The following is a 24026-nucleotide window of genomic DNA, read 5'->3' as shown; positions in this document are numbered from 1 at the left end:
CCGCCGCAACTCCTCGGCCTGGAAGGCGATCCGTTGCTCTTCTGCTGATTGATCAGGGCTGCCTTCCTGGGGACACAGCTGATCTCCGCGATCCGCCAGGAAGCCGTCCTCAGCTGGCTTTTGCCGCGGGGATCTTTTGAAACCGCTGCCGGAGGGGTTCCGATGGCTGCCCGACCGCTCTTTCCGGCGTTGTTTCGGAATCGTTGTTATCTAGGGATGGTTTTGATTGCCTTGATCGTAGAGCGATAGAAACTGCTTGCAGCCCTAATGCGAAGGGGCAACTGGGTGCTGCTCCGTGCTAAAGCTTGCTTAGATTGCACACGCTTTCCTCCCTCGCGTGGTGCCCAGTGTCTCCCGTTGTGCCGCCCAGTTTGGGACCTCTCCCAACTTTCTGCCGCCCTCCGCTCCCCCTTTAGCCTCCCAAAGACGACCTCTAGCTTGCAGGCAAGAGGAGCACCTAAGCAAATCTGCACCGAGCCTCTTCGCCTCGGGGATAAGTTCTGTAGAGCCAGTGGGTTTCGTGGTCACCTCCCGGCTGGCCATTGGAGATGTTCTGCAGGCAGCTTGGCTGTTCTGCCTTTGCTCTTCTGCAAGTCTGCGTTTACAGCCCGGCAAGTACTAATTGCAGCTTCCTCATCCTGACAGGTACTAAGCCCTCGTTAGGCCAGCTTTGCTGGGCAGCACGAAGGTACAATGTCTGTAGGTGGGCAGTGAAGTCTTTCAATGTATGCTTAAAAATAGATCCCCATCGTATAAGCCAAAAGGGCAAACATCCTGCTGTTTGACAGCCATCCTGGTTTTGAGCAGCATGAGGGCCAAAACTTTTTGTGGGACGGAGGTTGGGATGAAATGGGTGCTAGTCTAACTACCTCAAATTGAAAAGATTAAAAAAAAAAAAAAAGGCAGGCAGGCAGGCAGGCTATATGCCAGAAAACTAATAGTGACAATTCATGTGTAACCCCTGAGCCAGTTCCGGCACAAACCTTAAACTACTTCTTTAAAAGGCAAGTGCTAAACTCTTGTTATGTTTTTAAAATATAACTCTGTAGCATTGTGTATGTGATCTTGGTTAAATAGATGTAACCCCAGTCTTATACATTTCATGTATGACCAAGCCGTGATATCCTGGTTTGTATATATAGGACTAAACTATAATGGCTGGGACACACATCATACTAAGCCCCCCCCCCCCAAAAGCACACCACATCTTGTCTCAGCATAACATGTGAGCCCAGCCACTGTGTTGCAGTGGACCTTCTAATATATATATATATATATATATATATATATATATATATATATAAAAGACCTGCCTGTGTGCCTGGACCTGGGGCCCCAAATGTGTTAAGGACCCCATCTCCTGGCTATACTGATAATTATTATGATAATTTTCTCAGCTGTGGTATATAATTATTTTTGTATTGTTTTTAATTATTTTAACTATTTTAGAATTGTTTGCCACCCAGAGTCACTTGGTCGAGATGTGTGGTTATAGAAATTAAATAAATAAATAAAATAAATAAATATTTGGCTTAATAGTCCATATTGACAATTCACAATTATGATCTAATCCATCATCAAATATAATTTTGCAGGGAGGAAAAGGACAGAAGTAAAATCTTTGCAAAATATTCTACAGAGATTATAGAAGGAATAATGGTAAGTTAAAAAGAAGACTAACATTGTAATTCTGTACACATTCACCTCACTCAAACAAAAAGTGAATTTATTTTTGAATAGGCACGCATCAGATTGTAAGGATGCAATCCTATGATCACTCATTTGATGAAGAAATGAATATGTGTTTTGTCAGGGCACATATGTTTCTTTGTAATTATTTTCCTTGCTTTTAAATTGATGAGTACCCAGAGTCATTTGTGTGAGAAATGCTAAAAAGTAATAGTTATTAGTGACAAAAAGGTAGCTTTTACTTGACCAACATTAACAAGGAAACTTCGATTGTTTTATAAAAAGGTCAGATAGAAAAATTTCTATCTGAGAAAAGGGGGGGGCTTTCTGGGAAGGAGCATAATGTAACCTAAACAGACAAAGAAATAATTTTTTTTTTCTGCTGTGTGAGCACATTTAAGATTGGTTGCAACAAAAGCAGGAGGTAGCTGGAACAGAAAGGTCTTCCTTCTAAAATAAAGAAGCCTCTTCTTTCTATGTGAGTTCACGTAGGTTGACGCTAGCTAGAGATAAGGGATGAATAGAACGCTGTATTAGAACTCACTACAAGTATCTAAATGAAGTTTTTATCAACTAACCAAAGCCTTCAGCTGAAGAGTAGAACTGAGCATGAGCACTAAACTAATGAATATTAAATTACATGTCTTGCATATGTAATACTGGACAAGAATGTGAGCCTGACCAATAACAAAACAAGATAGTGATTGAGCGACGGGATAGAAATGTATAAATTATGCTGAGATCTGTAGGTGGGTGTGGCTTCTTACTTTGATGCTGAGGAGTCCACCTGCCTTTGCAAACGCTTGAAATAAAGTTTTACTGCTGATCAACCCAGAAAAAGTTTGTTACACTTTGTTTCGTACATTTGGGAGTTGGGCAGCCTTCTAAGTTTAAATAAATAAAGAACACATGCTAGTCACAGACATAGGTATCTGTATGAATGTGTGATCCAAGATGTGGTAATGCAATGCAGAAAGGTGTGCCTGGGTTTATAAATTAACACACTCTTCTCCCTGAGTGTGATTTTGTTCACTCTCAGTCAGTCAACCATGCCCTCTTTCACAAAACTCCATTATAATCCCCATTTCAATTGATTTTCTATCCCTTCCTATCCCATCAGTCATCATTCAGCATCAACAGTGATGTGGAACAGATTTTCTTGCCATGTTTTTTCTAGGGCTTTATTTTTCTACATAAAATTTTCCACCTCACACATTTCCACCTCACACATTTAAATTTTTTAACATAAGATAACGTTGCGTAAACCTCACTTAAATGTTGAGAAATGAGTTTTTTCTCAAAGGTTGCAGGTCAATCACCTGTAATATACTGCCACAAAGAATTCACTGATCAGTTTTAATAAATACAGTCAAAATGAAGAAGAAAACTTAGTTTTCTTTCTGATGTAAAATACCTTATACAAATTAGTTCAACAATTTCCAGAAAACTACAACGCTGCATGCAATTCAATATTTCAGTTCTATCTGGCTTGTTTTGTCCTTTTTTCTCTTGCATTTTGTTTCTAAGAGTTTTGATACCATTATTTGTACTTCTGCAAACTTCCCTGAATCTGCTGATACTTCACTGTTGTGCATAGATAATGCTGTTTTGTCTACAGGACTCCACTTGGAAGAACTGATTTATGTTTCTGATCACAGTTTGGGCTAGCTCCAAAGTCAAAGTAATAATATTAGTTTATGCGTATAGAAGCATTGATTTGCAATTTTGCCTAAAAATACAGTGATCCATGAACATAGGATGAAAGAACAAATAGATTAAGGCTATCATTCACTGAAATTGTCACAGTTAGCTGTTAACAAAAGGCAGGGTAAGCAGTTCAATGTATTTATTATTTATTTTTAAGATTTATAAACTGTGTCACTCCAGAAGATTGAGGAGGTATACAAATTAAAAATCAATACAAGGAACATAATAACAACCTCAATAAAACTGTAAACAACAATAAACAGTAATGGTGTAGATCATCCTCTAGCTGTTTAATCACCAGTATATTCTCTCCTCCCACCCCTAGCAGTGTGTTTCGGTTAGAGGGAAGATAAAATATCTGAGAAAATCTGCAGGTACTTGGGAACATCATGGAATAGATCTGAACTAAGTCATGCCTTAATTTTGTTGAAATCAATGAGATTTAAATGAAAGCCCTAATTTGCCCCTTGGGCACACTACCTTACTCCCTTAGTAATGAAGACATACAGTTTAACACAAGATTCTACAATCAGGCACAATTTTTCCCAAAGTCTACATGACATCTATTCAATTCCTTGCCTTTCCGATCTTTTTCAAATTGAAGAGGAATAAATCACAGGTGTACTTCAGAGCAGCCAGATGGCAATATTAGATAGCATTAAAAGGAATGATTCAGCTGTCAGGAGACAGAACTGGTCTCCATGCAGTTCATTTATTTTCTAATATTGCACTACCCCTTAAAAGCAGTTTCAGTATACTTTGAAAAATCAGCATATATTCATTGTTTTAAAATTGGATGTGTCTTTGTAGAATTACACTTCATGAAACATCAAATATATAGTCGGCAACTATATCATTTTTTAAGCATGGAGGTAGGGATCATAGAATAGAGAAATGTTTTTAACTGAAGCTTTACAAAAATCCTGCCTCTGTAGCCACTGGCTTTAGGAAAAATGAGGCAATTCTCTTCAGGATTGTTGCTAGGAAGGCGATGTTGAACCTCTTCTCCCTGTCCTGTGGAGATCTTGATCAGAAGGGGAAAGGGGCATCTTCAGAAGAGATAAAGTCAAAATGGGTGACAGCAAGTTCATGAAGCCCTACTTCCCTGACTTCCAGGGAAGAAATGGTGAACTGAATGGAGCTGACAACTGATGTGGAATGAAGTAGACCAGTGAGTAGACCGGCTCTTCATAATTCCTCTCTGGACAAGGAGGGGACTTCAGATTGCCTACAAGTGCTCCAGACAGCTGCTCCTTATGAGGAGACTGCAAGACAGTAGTCTTTGGTGGGTTTAGAGCTCTGGGAGATGAGGGAAAGCCATCTTGTTCAAACCACAGTTGGTGCTTTCGAACGGACACTAAGTTTGCATACTTCCTTTTCTAATCATTTTTGGAAATTGCTTGTTAACTTCTTTTCAGCTATTAGGAACCTTTGGATCGACAAGTTTTCCAGCACTGGGTGAGTTTCCTTCGATCCTTAGTGAAAGAAGTTTTAAATACAAGTTTAAGGATTTTTTAAAAAATGTTTTAATTAAATTCCAAATTTAATTTGGAATAAACAGCAAAAGGGTGATTACAACTTTGATTTTGGAAAGTTACAAATGGAGTAAGGGTCCAGATGGATTTGAAATAAGAATCCTTCCTGGACTCAAACAAGTCATGAGTGCTCTGGCCAGCTATTGCTCTGAAGAAGCTTTCGAAATCAATTATAGCAAGACTAAAATTTTGGTCTTTGCAAAGAGACCTAAACTGCACATTTGGAGGATAAACAGCCAGAATATTGAACAAGTTAAATCCTTTAAATATTTGGGCATGGTTTTTCACAGCTCCACTAAACGCAGTGCACACCAAAGTTATGTTATACAAAATGCTCAGAAAACAGTGGCTGCAGTCCAATCCTTTTACTTTACCAGGGGAGCACAGTATATCCCAGCAGCACTGAAGCTATACTCAGCTAAGGCTCGCACACAATTACTCTTCGGTGTCCAGATAGGATCCTATCCTTCTTTTATACATTTGGAAAGGGTTCAATCCAAATTCTTAAGGGCCATATTTCAGGTAGCCCCTTGTATCCCAAATGTAGCACTAAGGGAAGCAGGGTTGTCCAAAGTTGAAACAGGTGCATGGACTTGTATTATAGCACATTAGCTGAAACTACTGTTTTTCCCTACAGTTTTGGGTTCTTTCCTTATTAAGGATAATTATAAATCAGTATGGTTCAGGACTATCTTACAAAAACTTGAACATCTCGGCTTCTCTAGTGAGGCATTCCTAATGATGGGCTATGAGCATGCACTCATTGAATTCAAACAGCATATCAAAGATCTGGAAATCCAGCAGGATCAGTCTGCTTTGCCTAAGAATGTTTTTTTGAGCAGTCAAGCCTTTTCTTATAAGCCAGCAAGATACCTAAATTACATCACTGTTCCCAAATTTCAGAGGGCACTAACTCTAGCACGCTGTAATGCTTTCCCTACAGCAGTTTTGGAGGGCCGATACAAAGAAGTCCCATATGAGCTGAGATTGTGCCCCTGTGGACAAGGGGCTATTGAAACTATAGCACACGTCCTGTTATACTGTATTTTCTATAAGGACTCATGAACCCATTCAATAACTCCTCATCTGATAAAATATCCAGGGAATTCTGATCTTTTTTATGTCCAGTTGTTGCTATTTGATCAGAATGATTTATTTTCCCTGAACGTAGCTAAATTTTGTTATACTGTCTGCAAAATTAGGCAGATTTTGACTGCCCACTGATGATCCCACCAATCTGTAAATATATTATCATGTTCTGTTCACTTCATTTAATGTATTTTTAATGTATTTCAATGTATTTCAATGTATTTTTATTTGTAATTCTGGTCTGTGACCGTAATAAAGATGTTAAATCCTTCCTGTAGGAAAATGCTTTTGTTTTGTAGTCTCTTAAAAAAAAAAAAAAAAAAAAGATAGGATGAGACTTTGAAGGTGGGACACTGGAGGGAACCAGAAGGAATTAAAGATTACAATTAAAGGAGAAGAACAGTTAAATTTGATTTACTGATACAGAATGAAGCAAAATATTTTAACATTGGACATATTGAAGGATATTTTAGAACAGTGGACCCAGAAATTAATTTTCAGAGTGTCTGCCTTTAAGAGTGTGTTTAAAAGATGTTATGAAAGAGGAACAAGTTTTACCTAACAAGATTGAGATTGATCTGGAAGTGGATTTAAAAATGACGGGCAACAAGAATGAAAATGGAAAAAGAAGTTACACTGGACATACAAAAGAAACCAGCTGATGTCTTAAAAGTGATATACAAATGACAAACCAAGACTGTGACCTGGATAATTTTCCTATATTGGATTTATAGAACTTGTTAAAGCTTTGAAGAATTTTGTGAGAAGGGGCAAAGAAAAAATGAAAAGAAATCAAGTTCTATGACATTATTTGAAAGAACTAAAGATCAAGATTGTTAGAAGTAAAAGGAAGGAATATATATTTGATCAAGGTTAAAATAGATATGTTGTTATCTCTGGTAACCCTTAATAGACTTTTGCTGATGAGGACTGAAACAATGAGGCTTTAAGGTTTTGTTTATAGATAAGAGATGGGATATGGGAAGAAGAGATCATTTGTTGTATTTTAAGAGACCATGCTAAGTTACTGGAATTGTTTATACTTGTGATGAAGGGGGCAGTCATTTCTTTATATATTTCTTTACTTTTTCTTTACTATATTCTTATTTTTTCTTTCTTTCCTATTTTTCTTTCTATTTTTTTCTTTTCTGCACTTTCTACTTTTTCTTTTTTTAGTTTATATTCATTTTTATTGTTATAATTGTAATTTTTAATAAAATTACTATTAAAAAAAAGCCAGTGTTGGTTCCTAGTGACTGCCTGGACTAGTCCCTGTAGATTTTTTCAGAAGTGGTTTGCCAAGGGCTCCTTCCAAGGGCTGAGAGAGAAGGGCTGGCCCAAGGTGCCTAAGGCGGGATAAGAACTCACAGTCTCCCGGTTTCTAGCCTGGTACCTTAACCACTACACCACACTGGGCCTCCTCACTGGGAGGGAGCTGCATACATTTATTTATCATTTTAGGGAGTATTGCAAATTTTGCAGTCCCCAAGTTAAATAGTTAATACATTGTTTAGTGTAAATCCATTATTTAAGTCAAATAATTGATCACTTCCCATGTATTGAATCATGCTCTGCCATGTTAAAAATTACATTTTGGCAGAATGTTTGGAGGAATTCAGTGAGCCACTTCCTAGACTGAAACTTGAGGCTAAACCCTCACTGCCCTGGCATGTCAGGTCACGTGCCCATAACTTAGGGCAGTTCCAGAGGGAGCACTCCTTGATGTTACCCATCAAAAGTCATCCTCTCTTCCCTTCCTTAATGGCTTTTCTTTATGGGAATTAAAAGGGAGGGATGTTTCTAGACACGTTGGCTTTTGCAGTCTAAAGCACTACAGAGCTCTTTTGTCTCTGATGGACAGATACTCTCTGGAAAGAAAGAGATTATGGAAAAAGCAAGTCTTTACAAATGGAAGGCACTCTCGTCTGACATCCTCATGAAATTGTGTACTAAGGTAGGGCAAATGTGCAATAAAATCTTCCCCTAAAAGCACCTAGGAAAATGGTGGGGAAAGATGGAGAGTGGAAAATGTCCTTTGCCCCTGCCATAAAACGTTATGCACAAGGCAGGGCCTTGTGTTAAAAGCCTCTCTGAAAGCATCTCTCTCATGGCAGGCTTCAAGCAGGAAGATCGCTATTTTGCATGTAATTTGCAGGCTGTTTTGTTTAATGGATCAGTTAACGATCTGAGTCAGGTTGTTTACTGAAGCAAGCTTGATTTCTTGCCAAACACATTTCTCTTGGAAGATCTCAGGCATGCTGAGGAGAGGAGGAGCATCAGAAAAAGCAGGATTTGTAGCATCAGAGTTCATTACAAACAGGGTGTAGGCAAGGGAAGTAGGAACTAGGGTTGAGGAAGAAATGGAGTAACAGGCAACCAAAGCAGCAGAGAATGCTGTCCAAGCCAGGAGGGATATAATACTGAAGATATCTTCCTACTGTCCAAGAAGAATGTCACGTCCAGCAAACAGAAGACCAGAGAACCCCAAAATTGTAAGGCTTGCTTGTGTATCTAACAGGTACCAAGCTCTTTTATGCTTGTTTGGTGGTGGTGCTTCATTTTCCCTATTGAATGTGTTTTGTGACCTAGGTATACTAGTGAAGCCTTCACTGTTTACATTTTAAATAGGGTGAGTAGGAAGAAAGAACTCTTTTGACCAAACGTCCTGTTCCAGCGCTTGCGGTTACAGCTATAATGATTTTCCACAAAATTGAATCTATAGAAGACCCTAATTTCTTCCTTTCTCTCTACGTATCAGCCTGCCTTCCTGCCTTCCCTCCCTCCCTCCCTTTTTCTAATTTCTTGAACTAATTTGATATTGAATTGTCCTTAAGATGGTAAGACATTTCTTTAAAGGGGCTGGTTTTGTAAGCTATTCTAATTCTCAATGAGGCAAAAAATTTTTTACTTGTTCTGCATCTGTATTTGAATGGTCTAAGGAGAAATTTTATTTATTGAAGATGCTGCCATTTTGCCTCTCAAATATTTTCAGCTCCTGATATTCTGGACAGGTCCTGATATTTTTTCTTCTAGACCACCAGGTGGCAGCACCAGCAGTGGCAGTGCCTTTAAAGTTTTGATCCTCGGATGCATTTCTTTTTCTCAAACTGGAGCAAATATTACCCATGTAAACTCACACTATACCAGTGTTTCTCAGGCTCAGGGGACTTCTGAGAGTTGAAGACCATCCATCTTAATGCTGCTGAGATTGAGAAACACTGCACTGTACTATATATCCTCTAAAGGCAAATACATATTTGAGTAGTCTTAATATTGTATACAGAAATATACATGACTGGTTGCAAACCTAGTTTTATATAACTCCAACTAGGAGATAAATTCTGTTGTGCTTCTTATTGGTATTATTTCTCACTAAGTGGCTTACTGCTATATAATTTTTTCCTTTTGATTAGTGAACTGCCTTTTCATTTAATTTCATCATATTTTTTTTTTTTAAAGTAAAATAAAACCAGTCAAGACGTTTTGTGCTCCGTCCTCTTTTACTTCTTTTTATGTTCTAGGACTGGCAATTGCCCGCCATTTCATCCTCTGCTTCAGCTCATCACATGGTATGCAGACTGACTAACGCACCTATCCTAATTTTTATCACTGGGTCCTGGGATATTTGGGGCATTCATATCGGCATGTAAGGCTCTATTATTTTTTGTCAGCACATGTGCAGTTTTGCAGTGGACACTGCCTGGATTCACATATTGCACTAAACCAGGCCACTGTGTCTGGTGTCACATTTCAGACTGAGGCATAAATGCTGATTAACAAGTCACAATCACGGGGGTCACTCAGTAGGACAAAGCAAAACCACTCTTTGGCTTTGTGTAATGTGTGAACCCAGCTCCTGTCTGGGTTCTCTGCTTTTTCATTAGAAAATATATTTATATAGTGTAGACCTCTTGGGGTAGAGGATTGTATGTTTTTCTTCAATTCTCATTCAGTATTTCCTGTGATTGACAGAGCAGAGAGCTTTTTGTGCTCACTTATGGCGCTTTGGTAGCCCAACTGTGTAAGGATTATGAAAAGGATGAAGATGTGAACAAATATTTGGACAGCATGTAAGTATACGACGGCAAGAAGCAGCATGACACTGACTCATGAAGGTTGAGAAATTTTATTTTTTAAAATATATATATTTATTTATATGTCGCATTTATATAGCCGCCCATCTCTACTTGTCTTCCCTGTTCTTCAGTCTGTTTACTTGTAAGTAGATGTCAGCTTGGGAAATTTCCGTACGATTCTGTTTCTACTCCCCAACCTGTTTTGAAGCTGACCATCCAATCTTCTCCATTGTTACTGAGCTTGGAATACTGGGAAAATTCAGAGATCACTATAAGCCATCGGTGTTGCTTTCAGCTGACCAATAGAAGTGTGCAAAAGATTTTCAGGCTGTGCCCCCTAAACTAGTGAAGGCCCTGAATGAATGCAAATCTCTCTCCACTTCAAGCTAAAAAGCAAAATTTAAAAATGCTAATTTTCCTCCTTTGCCTCCATGTTGCTATGCTGGGAAGTTATAGGAAGGGACTTGTTTTGCAAAAGAAAGAAGGGAAGGGAAGGGAAGGGAAGGGAAGGGAAGGGAAGGAAAGGAAAGGAAAGGAAAGGAAAGGAAAGGAAAGGAAAGGAAAGGAAAGGAAAGGAAAGGAAAGGAAAGGAAAGGAAAGGAAAGGAAAGGAAAGGAAAGGATCAAGCTGCCTTGACTAAATTTCTTTACCTGATGTTTCTCCCAGTACCTTTAACCATGGTTGCTGTGGGTGGAGTGAAGGAAATAAATGTTTGTTTCAGGGTCCAGGGGCATCTCTTCCTACTTCCATTTAAAGAGTAGTAAATGCCCCAACTCCCCCAAAAATATTCCTTACTTCAACTTGGAGTCATACTATTTTGTTGCTTGGAAAATGCAGCTCTTCTCCAGAGTATTGCATCCATTATTTTATTTACATTAGCAATGTTTTATCTCGCCTTTATGCCAAGATTCTTGGAACAATTTTCGCCATGTGTCCAATTTATATTCACAACAAGAAGCTCAGGAAGTTCAGCTGAAGAAAATGGTGGGTAGGACAAGTTTATCCCATAAGTGATTTAACTGCTGGTCTTTGGCTACGTTCTCATTCTGCCGGTTCCAGCATGTGGTGTTCCTTGCAGAGTTTGGGAGCACAAATGATCAAGTACTTCTTCAAATGACCTAAGAACTGAGAAAGGCAGAACTACTTTGTCTTCCTTCATCAAGGTAGCAGTTTAAATCTGTCAGGATTTTCTTTCTCATGGGAAAGGATTCATCCCGTTATCTTTGCAACAATAACAAATAATATTTTGACTACAGAGATCATGTGAAAAACACCTGTTATTGTGTGTTGTGTATTGTGCTATTTACTGCCACCTATTGGCGTGTGTATGCTAGGTACCCGGTGGGGGTGGCATAGAGCTATAATACAAGGGGAGGAAAATGTTCAGCCTCTCTGAGTAGTTGTTAGTTGTTTTAGTGTTAGCCACTATGTAGGTTTTATGGGCTACGTAGTTGTAACAAAGTACCAAGTAGCGTACCTCTTCTCTAAGAGTTTGTAGCTAGAGATTTTGTTAAGCTTGTGTTGCTAATAAGTCTTGGATGCTACAGTAAATGAGAAGATGTGTTTTTCTTTATATTTTGTATAATATTTGCATTTTATGGAATTTTGCATTTTTATCAATAAACACCAGTTAGTATATATTTTCTGACTGGATTTCTTTGGGAAACAAGAAATGGACATTGCATTGTGTTTGCTGTCATGGCTAATATTTTCCTGGAGTTTTTGCTGCGCTCTGCACAAACAGGAGTGTTTGTGATTATCACTCTGCCCGACAAAATCATGAATGAAAATGCAGAGAAGGAAAGGAGACAACAGAGTTGAAAATAATCAGCTGGCCCATTTTTTTTTTTTCTGCTCTGTCTTCCTGTCAGGGGATACAGCATCGGCATCAGGTTGGTTGAAGATTTCTTGGCTCGCTCTGCTGCGAAGAAGTGCCGCAGTTATTCTGAAACTGCAGACATAATTGCACAGGTACCCAAGGATGCTGATTCACCTTCATTTGGCAAGGCTGAGCCCACTCTTAGCACTGCATTCCTGGTCTGGACCCCTAACAGCAGAGTATAACCCAGAAAGAAAGATTCACAAGGAGTTTCACTGGTTAATTTATTGTCAAGAAGGTAGGGGTTAATATGTAGAATCTTGGAAACTGAATAAGCCCAAACTTTAGTACCCATTTATTAGTGAATTCATTAAGGAAGGGTCTTTGAGAGCCCTTTGCTCCTCTTTTTCCTGAATGGGAGACCAAAGGGCTGACCACACTTTTCCCAAATAAGGCTGACATTAAAACATCCATCTGCTTATCATTAGTCATGTTTTCAGATACTCCTGTTTCTTTCCCAGCCCCAGAGATCTCTCTTATGCTCACTTTCTTACATGTGTTAGACTCCAATCCCTGTGGTTCCCAGCTAATAGAACTGTTGGTCAGAAATTTGGAAGTTATAATCCAATACATTTGAAGGAGACTTAATTGGGAAGGGCTATTTTAGCCTGGCAATTACACAATTTGCCTTCAGGCAATTTCCAATTCCAATTTCCAAATATGTCCCTAAAAATCACATTACTAGAGTTTTTACAATTATACGTATCTGCCTTGGGCTGATTTTGGAGTATTTGTGTTCTGACTTTTAAACTGTTCTGGCCAAAATATATCAGAAGCATTTAAAAAAAAAAATCTGAGACCCAGTGCAGAGAAGAGACAAAAGCCATTGGAAAAAAAAAGAAAATTTAGAACAGTCAGTACATCAAAAAGCAATTGAACCCCAGCGTAAGAAACTTACTTCTACTCACTTGATCTTTTTCCTCTTTCAGTTTGGGCTTGTTCTTCTCTTAGAGACAGAAACTGTGTTATTTTTTAATATAACCCTTTTCTAACTCCAAGGCCTGGACATCTGGCTGGGGGACAAATGATGACATGCCTACAGTGACATCATCACAGAAACGCTGTGACTCCTTGTATCAGACATCAGGACTTGTTATGGTCATATCGGCCACAACTTCCAAGAATTCCCTTCTTGAATTAGCTTTTTAGGGTTTGCTACTGAGCAGGTGGGCAGCTTGAAATATTGAAGTATCATTTTTCCCCAATTCCTTAATTTTTTAAAAAAATTATTTTTAATGTTACTTGTTTTTTTTTAGTGAAATTGGGGCCTCACTATTCAACCTTTGAGTGTTCTCTTTTTAACATTTCTTCCTGAGTTAATGCTTCTATTGGATTCTTTCAACATTCATCTGAAGTCACAGAACCTAACCCTGAGATCTACTCTGTAATTATTCTTCTCTCAGTCTTCAACTGCTGTATAACTGAAAATTTATATAGAGTTGCAGCTAACTGGTTGGGGTGATGCAGGCATTTCCAAGAAACATATGGTGTAATGAGAGAGCCCTTCTAGATGTGACCAGTCCTCCACTCACCATGCCATTCCATGCATTTTTTATTTTATTTATTTTGGAAAGTCATTCCTTTGCAAAAGCCCCTGCTATTTTGTTCTGGCTTTTTGTGAAGATTACTATGGGCAAGGTGAATTTATGTGTGAGAGTTTAAGCATTTGTGGCCTTCAAAAAAAAAAGTAGGTGGAATATAAAAGCAAAACATACAATCATAGTCAGCAGTGTTTATGGGAGGGGTTCAAAAAAGTATGTGCATTGACATAGCAAGAGGTGAGGTTTTGATCCTGCTGCAACAAACACTTGCCTTTTTTGACTCCTCTTGCAGATATTGCTTAGTATAGCATTGGTTTGAGTGGCTTTGTCAGTGTGTATGTGTCTGTACTTTATGCATGTCCTTGGGACCTCTTGATTCTGAAATTCAGAATGCCTTTGATAAATGTAGTGAGTGCAAAGGCACCCTGAAAGCTCCACAATAAACAGAGCAAAAGAGCATGCACAGAGTACATAAACATAGCTAAGCTTTCCCCAAAGTTTTCTATGTTGATGTATTAGTTTTGTTATACACTGGATAATTTGGAGTCTGCGTTCTCTTGTGCTTTTTTGTTTATGGACACTTTGGAGAGCATTATAAAATGCAAAAGACTGCATTCTGGTTGGCCTGCTTAAGCTAGGTGTGTGTGTGTATACGTACTCTGTATGTGCACTTGTTGATGTAGTCTATAGTGTAGTTTGCTGCAAAGAAATGTTTTAATTCACTGTGTTTGTTAGAGTTCTTCCTCCTTTTAGCACAGACCTTTTAAGAACTCTTTATAAAAAGAGTTGTTTTGTTGAGCAAGGGAAGGAGTTCTAAGATCACGATGAGTAAACATCTTTCTTATCAGTTCTTCTAAGCTCTGTTCCTTCCAGCATTAAACAAGGTTTGGTTATTTATTTTAACTTATTTTGGGTTTTACTTATGACACAAGCCATGTTGGAGTTTAAACATTGTAATTTCCCCTGTTGTGGTGATATGAGTCCAATGGGTGTTGAAAATTTGACAGTGGCTAGAATAGTATAGTAGAAGAAGCCACTACATTCCAGCTCCAGTAAAACAAAAGAGAAAACTGAGAAGTAGCAAGTAGATCACCTCCTAGGATAGAATATCAAAGTGGCCATCACTGAGGCATTAATGAAAACAACATACTGCATTTGCTATTCTTAGAGGAGCCAAAATATCCTGAAGAACCTTGGCAGACACCAGTAAGTCTTCAAAGAGTATAAAAGCCTCATTTCAGACCTAGAAATTACTCAACAATTCAGACATAAAGCCTATCAACCCAAGTAGCTATTGCTCCAAGTACTCCAAGCACAACTCATTCCCTGAGCATTGTTTTAGATTGTCTACCTTCACCTCCCATGATTTAAAGTCAGTAGAATGGTTTCCTGATCCCTTTTATCAGAACAGGATCCTGCTGAGTTTTAAAGAGCAACTAAGTCCCTTAACACTGTACAGAATGAACTTGATCTGGTTAGCCTGCAAATATTTTTGCATTTAGAGACCTGTGGCCATGTCCATTGATCCAGGATGGTTTAATTCTATTCCATCAAATCCAATCCACGCAAACCTGTTCCTGAAGATAACTCAGGCATGTCACAGAGCTGGTGAGTAACAACAATCAGTCCCATTGCCCTCTGTGGGGCTATGTGAATCATGGGGAAGTAACATTAATAAAGGGGTTAAGTCATTTATCAGACTATAAGAGGGAGTAGAGTATTACACAACTGCAGCTGTACATATAATACTATGACTTCAACCAAGCAAATGGCGGGAATGCTGAAAGATTATACCAATATAACCAAAAAGGGTTTGTAACTCAAAGGCCAGATACAATCAATGACCTAACTAAAATGATGCATCTCAACTTTTTGGCTTCTTAGGGCTTAAACAGAAACTTCCTCACCAAGATCTGGATGATATTAAAAATCGAAGAATGTATCTAACCAGCCTAGAGACAACTTCAGCATGTATCCAATATTACAAAATTCACTCCCTCTTCAACCACAGGTTCAGAAGAGATTCCCACTGGAGAAGACAACCTCAACAATCCCCAATATGCTAACAGCAGAAGTTGACTTCATATTTAATACAGATCAGTTGAGATTAATGTCCCTGAATCTTTTAGAAAAAAAAGTATAACTTAGTAGTAACACTACACTAAAGGAACAAAAGAATCTGATATAAGATCTTTCTCCAGTAAGGACCTTCTCCAAATGTTAGATGAAGAATCTAATTTGACAGTTTGTTATAAAAATTTGCCCCAATTAGAGCAAAGGGAAATTATGGCAAGGCTGGATAATTAAAAGTCCCTCTTAACAATGGCTCCAAGTGTTGCACACTCATCCCCAAAAGCTGAAACTAAGGTCAGCAACAGTCAAACAACCATGAAGGAGAAATCATAATTGGAATTGATAAAGTCTCTACTGTACAGGATTATACAATCCATCAGAAGTCAAAGTAGCTGCAGCAGAGTCTAATGTATCCATCTCCCCCTCCATGATGATTGAAGATCACTTGGGATCAATTAGTCAAATGCTGAGAAAGGATACTTTGATTAAAGCTAGGAAAAATACAAATTTCTGATACATCACCTGCAGGTTTACTTAACATTACTTTAAACATTAAATCTACTCCCACTCCTGGGGATTTATCTGACAGTCCAAAAACATCATCTCCTCTAGATCTGACTGACCACAGCTGGGATAATTTACTATTGAGGTGCTATTTAATTTTTCTCAGATTGCATGGAACATTGCAGGTTGGATGCACAACAGCTCTTATTTATCTTTAATAATGCCTCCCCTAGTGAAAAGGAGGATAGGCTTGTGGGGAGGGGCTTAGGCATATGGTATATACTCGCAGTTAAGCCCTTCTGCGGATAAGCCAACCATCAAAGTTTTAACCAAAATACCATGAAAAATGCACCACCCGAGGATAACCCGACCCTCAAAATGTTTGTTTTAATTTTCACACTTGGTTTATCCTTTTCCAATACCTACATTTGGGTATAGTGATTTTAAGTTTAAGCACCACAGTGTATTGCTAATCAATGTATACCTCCCCTTTCAATGATTATTTTTCCAACCAAAATCTGTGGGATGAGACACAGCAAAATATTGTTAATTGTTTAAAGCTCTAGATCATAGGAGGTAGGGACTTAAAGAACAGGTTGGGGATAAATGACTCAGTATTACAGTATACGTCTCCCCAATATGGGGAGTGCATCTCTATGACTCTTAAGAGCAATATCGCTGTGTTTCTCCTGGCTCAGAAGTCCACCCATCTTGATTTATATTTTTAAAATGGAATTGTCAAGGGAGACAGCCAGGATCTAAATGGAATAATATGTTAACTTCACATAACCTAGTGAGCTAGATTGTGTGCTTTGGAATAAAGGCCTACACTGATTGTGATGTTTACCACTGGGGTGCAGTTTCCTTATTGGCTGTTTAAAGGATATTCGTCTGATTTGAGTTAAATTGCATTTAGAAGTAAGGAACACAGTTACAGAATGGCTTTTTGCAGATAAGTGTGGAAAGTTTTAGCAGTCCTGATCCTTTCATCACTGGTTTTTTAATGAGAATCTTATTTAAAATTGCAGAAATTGATCACGGAAAAACAGGTTAAGGCCAGGAATTCAAAAAAGTATAGCTCTGGAGACTTTTCTCTAGAACTGTTGGACTCCTTGTAGGTATAAAAAGAAAGTATAAACCCCTTCAGAAGGATTTTTGTAAATAGTGGCTTTGCGGAATACCTGTGGTCAGGTAATGGAATCCTCGGATATAAGAGATAGTGACAAATTCTAGCATGCTATTGGTTGGCATCTGAGCCCAAACACTCATCCTTCGGCATGTCATATTCTAGTGAAAACCTGTGTGATTCTCTTCCAGGCCCATCAGGGAAACATGAATTTGCTCTATCAGTTGTCTCTGCCAGATTGGCTATTCACTTCAACTGCAGAAATGGGGAAATTGATCAATCAAATGAAAGAGGGCAAGATCCCACGTAACCATCTTATTCCAGCAGCATTGCTTAAATCTAATATTGACTGGTATGGACCAATTCTGGCACAACTATTTATCTGTATTGACAAATCAGCCCAATTAACAAATGACTGGGGCCCAGCAATTGGTATCCCCATTTATACAAAAAGGATAATAATGACATTCAAATGAATTGTAAACCTATAAATCTCCTGAATACAATGAGTAAATTATATGTGAGACCTATATATTAGAAGCTATTAAACTGGATAGATCCAGACAAAATCCCAGAAGAGGAGCAGTGTAGAGTTTGGGTTGGGCATCCAACTGTAGAATAGGCCTTCATATTGCAACGTTTGGTTGAAAAATACACCATCAAGCTCAGAACAGTCCTTTAGGCAGCCTTTATTGATTTCAAATCTGCAGTTGACTCTCTTTTCAGAGTAAAACTGTGGAATGAACTCAGGAACTCCACAATTGACAAGAACTTGTTAATGCTGATGTATAAGTTACATGAAAGAGCAATTTGAAGGAAAACTCCTTTGCTCTGTTCTAACCCGAAAAGGAGCCAAGAAGAGCTGTATCCTAGTCCACTTTTAAACAGTTATGTTAATTTACATCTAAGGATTTGGATATATGTGCTATTTGGAGAGTAAACTGTCCTTTTAACTTTATCAGATGATGTGCTGATACTATCACAATCTTCAATTGGTCTAAGAAGGTCCCTAAAGTATTGCCCTGATGGTCAACTTGTAATTGATTATCTTATAACCAAGATTATACTCTTCACTAAAGGATTAAAGGCATGCAAGAGGACAATTGGTGGTTAAGTGATTTGAGTATCTACATAAGGTTTTTCATACTTCAGGGGGGAAAAAAGGCTGATTGACAAGTAAACATGACAGCCCAGAGAACCAGAACTGCTGTCCTGAGATTCTTCTATGGGAGAGGAAGCAAGATTGATTCAATGGCCTTAAAGCTGTTCATGGCCAAAATGCTGACCATGTCTCAGTGGAGTTCAATTAGGCCCTGACCAATTTTACCTTCTACATTAGCTCTTTAGAATAAGTACAATCCAAATTTTTGTTACAAAGTATTAAGATAGGTATCTAATTCTATACTTTGGCTGGAAAGAGAACCAAGGATTGAAGAAAGAATGGGGCTTTCCATGCTCAAGTTTTGGCTAAAATTGAAATTTTGCTTATCAGGTTTAGATTCATCCATGTTGCTGACCATTTCCAATCAATTTGGAAAATGATAGTTCATATAATAATCTTCATATAGAACTTAATACATCACTACTGCTACACTTTCTTGGGCGCTCAATCTTAATTTAGATTAAAAATATATTATGTCAAAACATTTTTAAAAGAAACTCCCTTTGTGTTAGAGAACTGACAAGAATTCATTTTCTTTCACAATGTTCTCCTGTCCTAGAAGAGATAATTGTTTTGGAAAGGATGGGTGTGAGATTAAGGTCTCTCTGAGTTTTTTTAAACGACAGCCAACCTAATAGTATCTCATCACATTTTTTTTCAATTAGCATAACCCAGGTCAAAGGAAGAATTCTCTGAACCTAAGGAAGCAGGATAGAAGGATCATGAAACTAATGCCTGTATAATAGGAGTTGTCAAAGATAGTATCCTTTTTTCTCTCTTTCAGTTTTTCTGCAAACTGGTTCAGTAGTAGCACTCAGCGTGAACTGCTACCCTATCTGTTCTTGTGATCCTAGAAAGGAAAGGAGCAGGAGGCCTTTCCTCTGTTTCCAGTGTTCCTTACAGCCCAGACACTTGAAGTGTTCCAATCTTTGTTTCAATGGAATATGGGATGCTTAAACTGGTTCAGGTTTTCTCTTGTCAAAAGTGCAACAAACTCAGATTATTTCCATGGAACATTCCAGATGGGATGTTTGGGTTTGAGCTCTAAAACAAAACACATTTTCTGTTTTGTGCACAACTCCAGAAAGAAGCATGACTCTAAACAGGCATAGCTAATAAGTGTGGCTGGATTTCTTTCTTATGTAATAACCGGGAGGGTTGTTTTCATTCAGATTGTGAATTAGTTTTCTTCCAGCTGAAATCCTGATGAAGATCACATACACACACTGCACTGGGGTGAGCTTCAGAAGGGAAAAGCCCCTGCTGGCATTACTGTGGATTCTCCCTCCCCCCCTAAAATTATTTGCAACATGAAGAAATAAGTCTTGTGAACTTCATGCTGAGGAGGGCAGAAATATTAAGCCTCTCAGCATGATGTGGTTCTCTTAATGAAAATCATGGCAATGCCTATAATAAATAAAGGAAATGTCCAAAATGTATTTATTTGGTATAACATATCATTTGTCCAGGTGATGACATGGCACGCATTTTCTGTTCCATTGTCAGGTTGCTTTTAAGATGTATCTGGGTGTCACCCCTACTGTGACTTGCAGCAATGCAATGGGAAATGAGTTTTCTCTCATTCTGGGCAAGAATCCCTTAGTGGACTTTGTGGAGGAGCTACCAGCAAGTCGATCATCCCTTTGCTATTGCAGTCTGTTGTCTGGGACCATCAGAGGTGCTCTGGAAATGGTAAGAAAATGAAGGCTGACTCTTCTTTCTCTGCCCTTTTCTGCCCTCACGCATCCATACATACAGAGAACAGCCTCATACTTGTTTGTTCCTAACCATGATGCTGCCCCAATGACAATATATATGCATGACATCATGACACAACCTCCAACATTTAATACTTGCATTGCAATAGCTGTATAAGAGGAGTGTGTATTGTGACATTGCAGTGTCTACATTGTCCCTGCCCCCCCCCCCCCCGTTTCCTCCTGTGGACACTTATGATCAGCCTGATAAATTGTTAGAATTTTATTTCTTGCTATGTTCATTTCTGAGCCAGGATCAAAGAGACAACAGGCAGTTGCATGAAATTAAGTTCTTTCTGCTTCACTCAAAAGCAAAAGCGATGACAGCAAGCTATTAGGCGGGCGGCCATGCAGGACTCTCCCCCTATAGCACATTATATACATTCCATTCAGCCCCTCCTATAAAATACTAGAATACCACCCCTTACTCAGTCACCCATTTCCCACCTCAGTATCATTCCATATTAGGAACTTCCTTCCTTCCTTCCTAGGGCCCCTTGACCATTGGCGAAACATCTTTTTCTGGGAAGAAGCTATCCTTGGAATGTACACCTTATCTTGTTTCTATGGGTACAAATTCTTATCTGTGTGTGTGTAAATACTAAATATGAAATATATTTTTATGTATTTATATAAAATCTTCTATCAATATGATCATACTGACCCATACTTTTGGATCATTATGTTGTGTGGACTCACCTATTATGGTTTATTGTTTAGTATGCAGTACAAACCCAGCAACATAGTTGTAGGCTGGTACACAATTTTGTGTGTTTGTGCCTTCAAGCCAGTGTTGACTCCTGGTGACTGCCTGTTTTCTTGGCAAGATTTCAGAAGTGGTTTGCCATTGCCTGCTTCCTAGAGCTGAGAGAGAGTGACTGGCCCAAGGTCACCCAGCTGGGTTTGTTCCTAAGGCTCACAGTCTCCCAGTTTCTAGCCTGGGGCCTTAACCACTATGGTACACAAATGCCTCTAGCCATAGGTGTTACCCATCATTTATTAGATAAACCAAAACTGCCAGGGTTCACAGAAAATGTTAAACTAAAAGCAAATAAACTAGATTAAGGCTTAGTGTGATGTGCAGATCCAATCAGATTCTTCTACAGATGCTATTAGCCTTTTGTAAAGAAATAGGGTGATTTTTACATTGAGGAAACAGACTAGATAAGGCTAATTGTCCTTCTAGGCTTATATCTTGCTTTTCAAAGACATTCTATGCAAATGTTTTCTGTGTGGGCATTTGTGTCTGGTATTTTACCTTTTGTGAGCCAGTTTGGTGTAGTGGTTAAGGTGCCAGGCTAGAAACCGGGAGATCGAATCCCGCCTTAGGGACGAAGCCAGCTGGATGACCTTTGGCCAGTCACTCTCTTTCAGCCCTAGGAAGAAGGCAATGGCAAGCCACTTCCAAAAAAAACCTTGCCTGGAAAACTGCAGGGACTTATCCAGGCAGTGGCCAGGATTCAATACTGACTCAAAGGCATAAAAAAAAAAAAACTTTTTGGTCTTTTCCCAACCACTGTATCTCATGGTGTCATTGACATGTACACTTAAAAGCACTTAGACTTCTATACATGAGCCAAATTGACCATGTCTGCAACTGGATCTCATATAGAGGGTATAGAAATGGTGCTCTAAAAATTTGAAAGGTGAAGGTGAAGCCAGTAACTACAATATTTTATGGATATTTAGCAGTATACATATATAACATCTTGACCTGCACCCATATTTTCAGCACCAGCTAAAAGCCTTATTATTTTTCCAAGCCTTATTTGGTGGAATCCCAGGATATACAGTATATTTAACAAATAAATTACTCCATTATTGTATGGCTTTACTGTTATTGTTAACTTTTTCTCCCTGTTATATCTATTTGACTTTTTATTTTCAGATACACCTAACAGCTGAAGTGACTTTCCTTCAAGACACTCTGAAAGGGGATGATGTGACAGAAATTCGAATCACATTCTTGAAGAAGCCTGAAACCAAGAAACACAAAAGAAATAAGTGAAGCTGTTATCTGAAGTAATTATATATATAGGGTCAGCCAAGCCTTTGTAGTTGCCTAGAAAGAGAAACTTTCCAATCCAGGAAGGACCATCCACACAGAACAAGGCTCAAAGCAAACTTTTTTCTAGGCCAGGCCATGCATGTCCAGAAGCTTGGAGGAGCAAGAAATTAGCATGCATTCCCCGCCCTCCTCCAGGGAATGTGTAGTATTCCAAATGGATTACCAGAAACTGGGTGATGAATATCTAAGGAATCTCTGCTCCCTCAAAAATATCCTTGCATGCTGTTTCATATTGGAGCTGTGCTCTATCTGCTTCTCTGAGGTAAAGTACAATGCAAGGCTGTGAGGGGCAAGGCTTTCTTAGGAGTGGCATTTTTCCTGAGGATTTCTTTTCCTGAGGGATCTTTCTTAGTTTGTAGAAGGCTAGACAAGGAAGTTCTATGAGATGCAGCAGGTAGGACTAAATACAACCTCCAAACCTCCTTTCTGTGGCCATTACAGGTCCCTTCAATCATACCTGCCCCAAATCAATGTCATGAGGTAGGCAATATAAAAGAAGATAATGCAGCCCTAAAATAAGTTCAAGATGCTTTAAAAGCAAAACAAAACAAAGCCCCCTAATACTTTCCCTCCCCAGAATCTTGACTGCATCCATGACACCATCCTGAAGACTTTGACTTCTTATTCTGAGTTTTGCATTTCTTGGGCCACCATCAAAATGTTGCCCACATCTTTTGTCAGGCTTCTGAGGGAACTGGCTTCTTCTTGGACTATCTCTGCTGAGAAAAGGACTTGCCCATTGTTATTTTTATTTTATCCTTTGGATTTTAAGATGTGTATAACTTTTCTTTAAAGAGGTGGAAAGGTTGAATGAGACACAATTCAGAAATATGTTATCTGAACCAAACTGTACATGGACTTAAGAAATGATATGAGGATGTAAAATATATTTTTCTGTTTGGGGGTCATTATTCTGTCAAAAGCTAAATTATGTATTAAATAATTGCCTTTTTAGTGTACCCTTCATTTATGATAGAGTTTTACTAATGTCTTCCTCTGACATAACTTTCAGTGGGCAAAAGGAGAATCAAGACTTATCTGTTAATGACTGTAGCTTTCACTATGCAACCTTAGCAGAAGCATGGCTTCTGGGAAATATTTCTTCCAAAGACTTCCTGAGTGTAGATTAATAAGTTCTAGGTTCTTTGAAAATTGTATTTCCTAGGGATTATACTAAAAAAACCCATGGAAAATTCCAATTTCCAGGGATCCTGATTTGCAGTATATGGTTGCTGTATAAGGAAAGAAGGAATGGAGGAAGGAGTAATGTATGCAATTGCCTATTTTATTCATTTATTTAACAATATTTATAAGCTTCTCAACCCATATGGACTCTGGGTAGTGTACAGCAGTTAAAGTACAACAAAATAAACAAAACAATTAAAAGAATGATGACCCTGAATTAAATGTTATGGTCACCCAAATAGAACTACAGGCCAAAAGCTTGCTGGAATAGTACTAATATAGCTTGCTTCTTAATTAAAAGTCAGAGCTACCCATATTTCCAGGGGTAAGATTTTCCACAAAATGGGGGCTATCCCTGAAAAGTTCTGTTGCTGGTCCACTTCCTATGAATCTCATGAGGAGGGTGGATCTTTTTTCTAGATACTGCTTTTAGCTTGAAACCTAAAATTTGCTAAAGAAAAATTCAGTTCCTGCACCTATGATTTCTATATAGGTAGTCCTTGCTTAATGACCATACCTATCACCCGTGCCTGAAGATATGGCCATCGCAGCACCCTCACTGTTATGATCAAAATTCGGGGGCTTGGTAGCCCGCCCGCTCTTACCACTGCAGGGGCATTGCAATTCCCCCCACC

General features: G+C 38.6%; 1 protein-coding gene across 1 annotated transcript; it reads left to right on the top strand.

Moving 5' to 3' along the window:
• The first annotated feature begins 44 nt into the window (after positions 1-44).
• On the top strand, positions 45-23982 carry TRAPPC3L (trafficking protein particle complex subunit 3L). Its single transcript, XM_088139800.1, has 7 exons — positions 45-688; positions 1596-1659; positions 9542-9589; positions 9993-10090; positions 11968-12067; positions 19888-20073; positions 22027-23982. Exons 1-7 carry the CDS (start codon positions 549-551, stop codon positions 22144-22146), a joined length of 756 nt encoding a protein of 251 aa, XP_087995926.1. The 5' UTR covers positions 45-548; the 3' UTR covers positions 22147-23982.
• Positions 23983-24026: the final 44 nt, after the last annotated feature.

Source organism: Python bivittatus, unplaced genomic scaffold (assembly GCF_059951505.1).
Source record: "Python bivittatus isolate LINGU-HERP-01145 unplaced genomic scaffold, Pbiv_v1 ctg000020_np1212, whole genome shotgun sequence".
Taxonomy (NCBI): domain Eukaryota; kingdom Metazoa; phylum Chordata; class Lepidosauria; order Squamata; family Pythonidae; genus Python; species Python bivittatus.
Note: the sequence above shows the minus strand (reverse complement) of the source record. Positions and strands in the feature narration are given on the sequence as shown.

Coding starts and splice junctions, on each gene's coding strand:
- TRAPPC3L (XM_088139800.1), top strand. CDS start 549: ATGTTCTGCAGGCAGCTTGGCTGTTCTGCCTTTGCTCTTCTGCAAGTC. Junction 1,660..9,541: donor AGATTATAGAAGGAATAATG/GTAAGTTAAAAA, acceptor TTTATGTTCTAG/GACTGGCAATTGCCCGCCAT. Junction 10,091..11,967: donor AACAAATATTTGGACAGCAT/GTAAGTATACGA, acceptor TCTTCCTGTCAG/GGGATACAGCATCGGCATCA.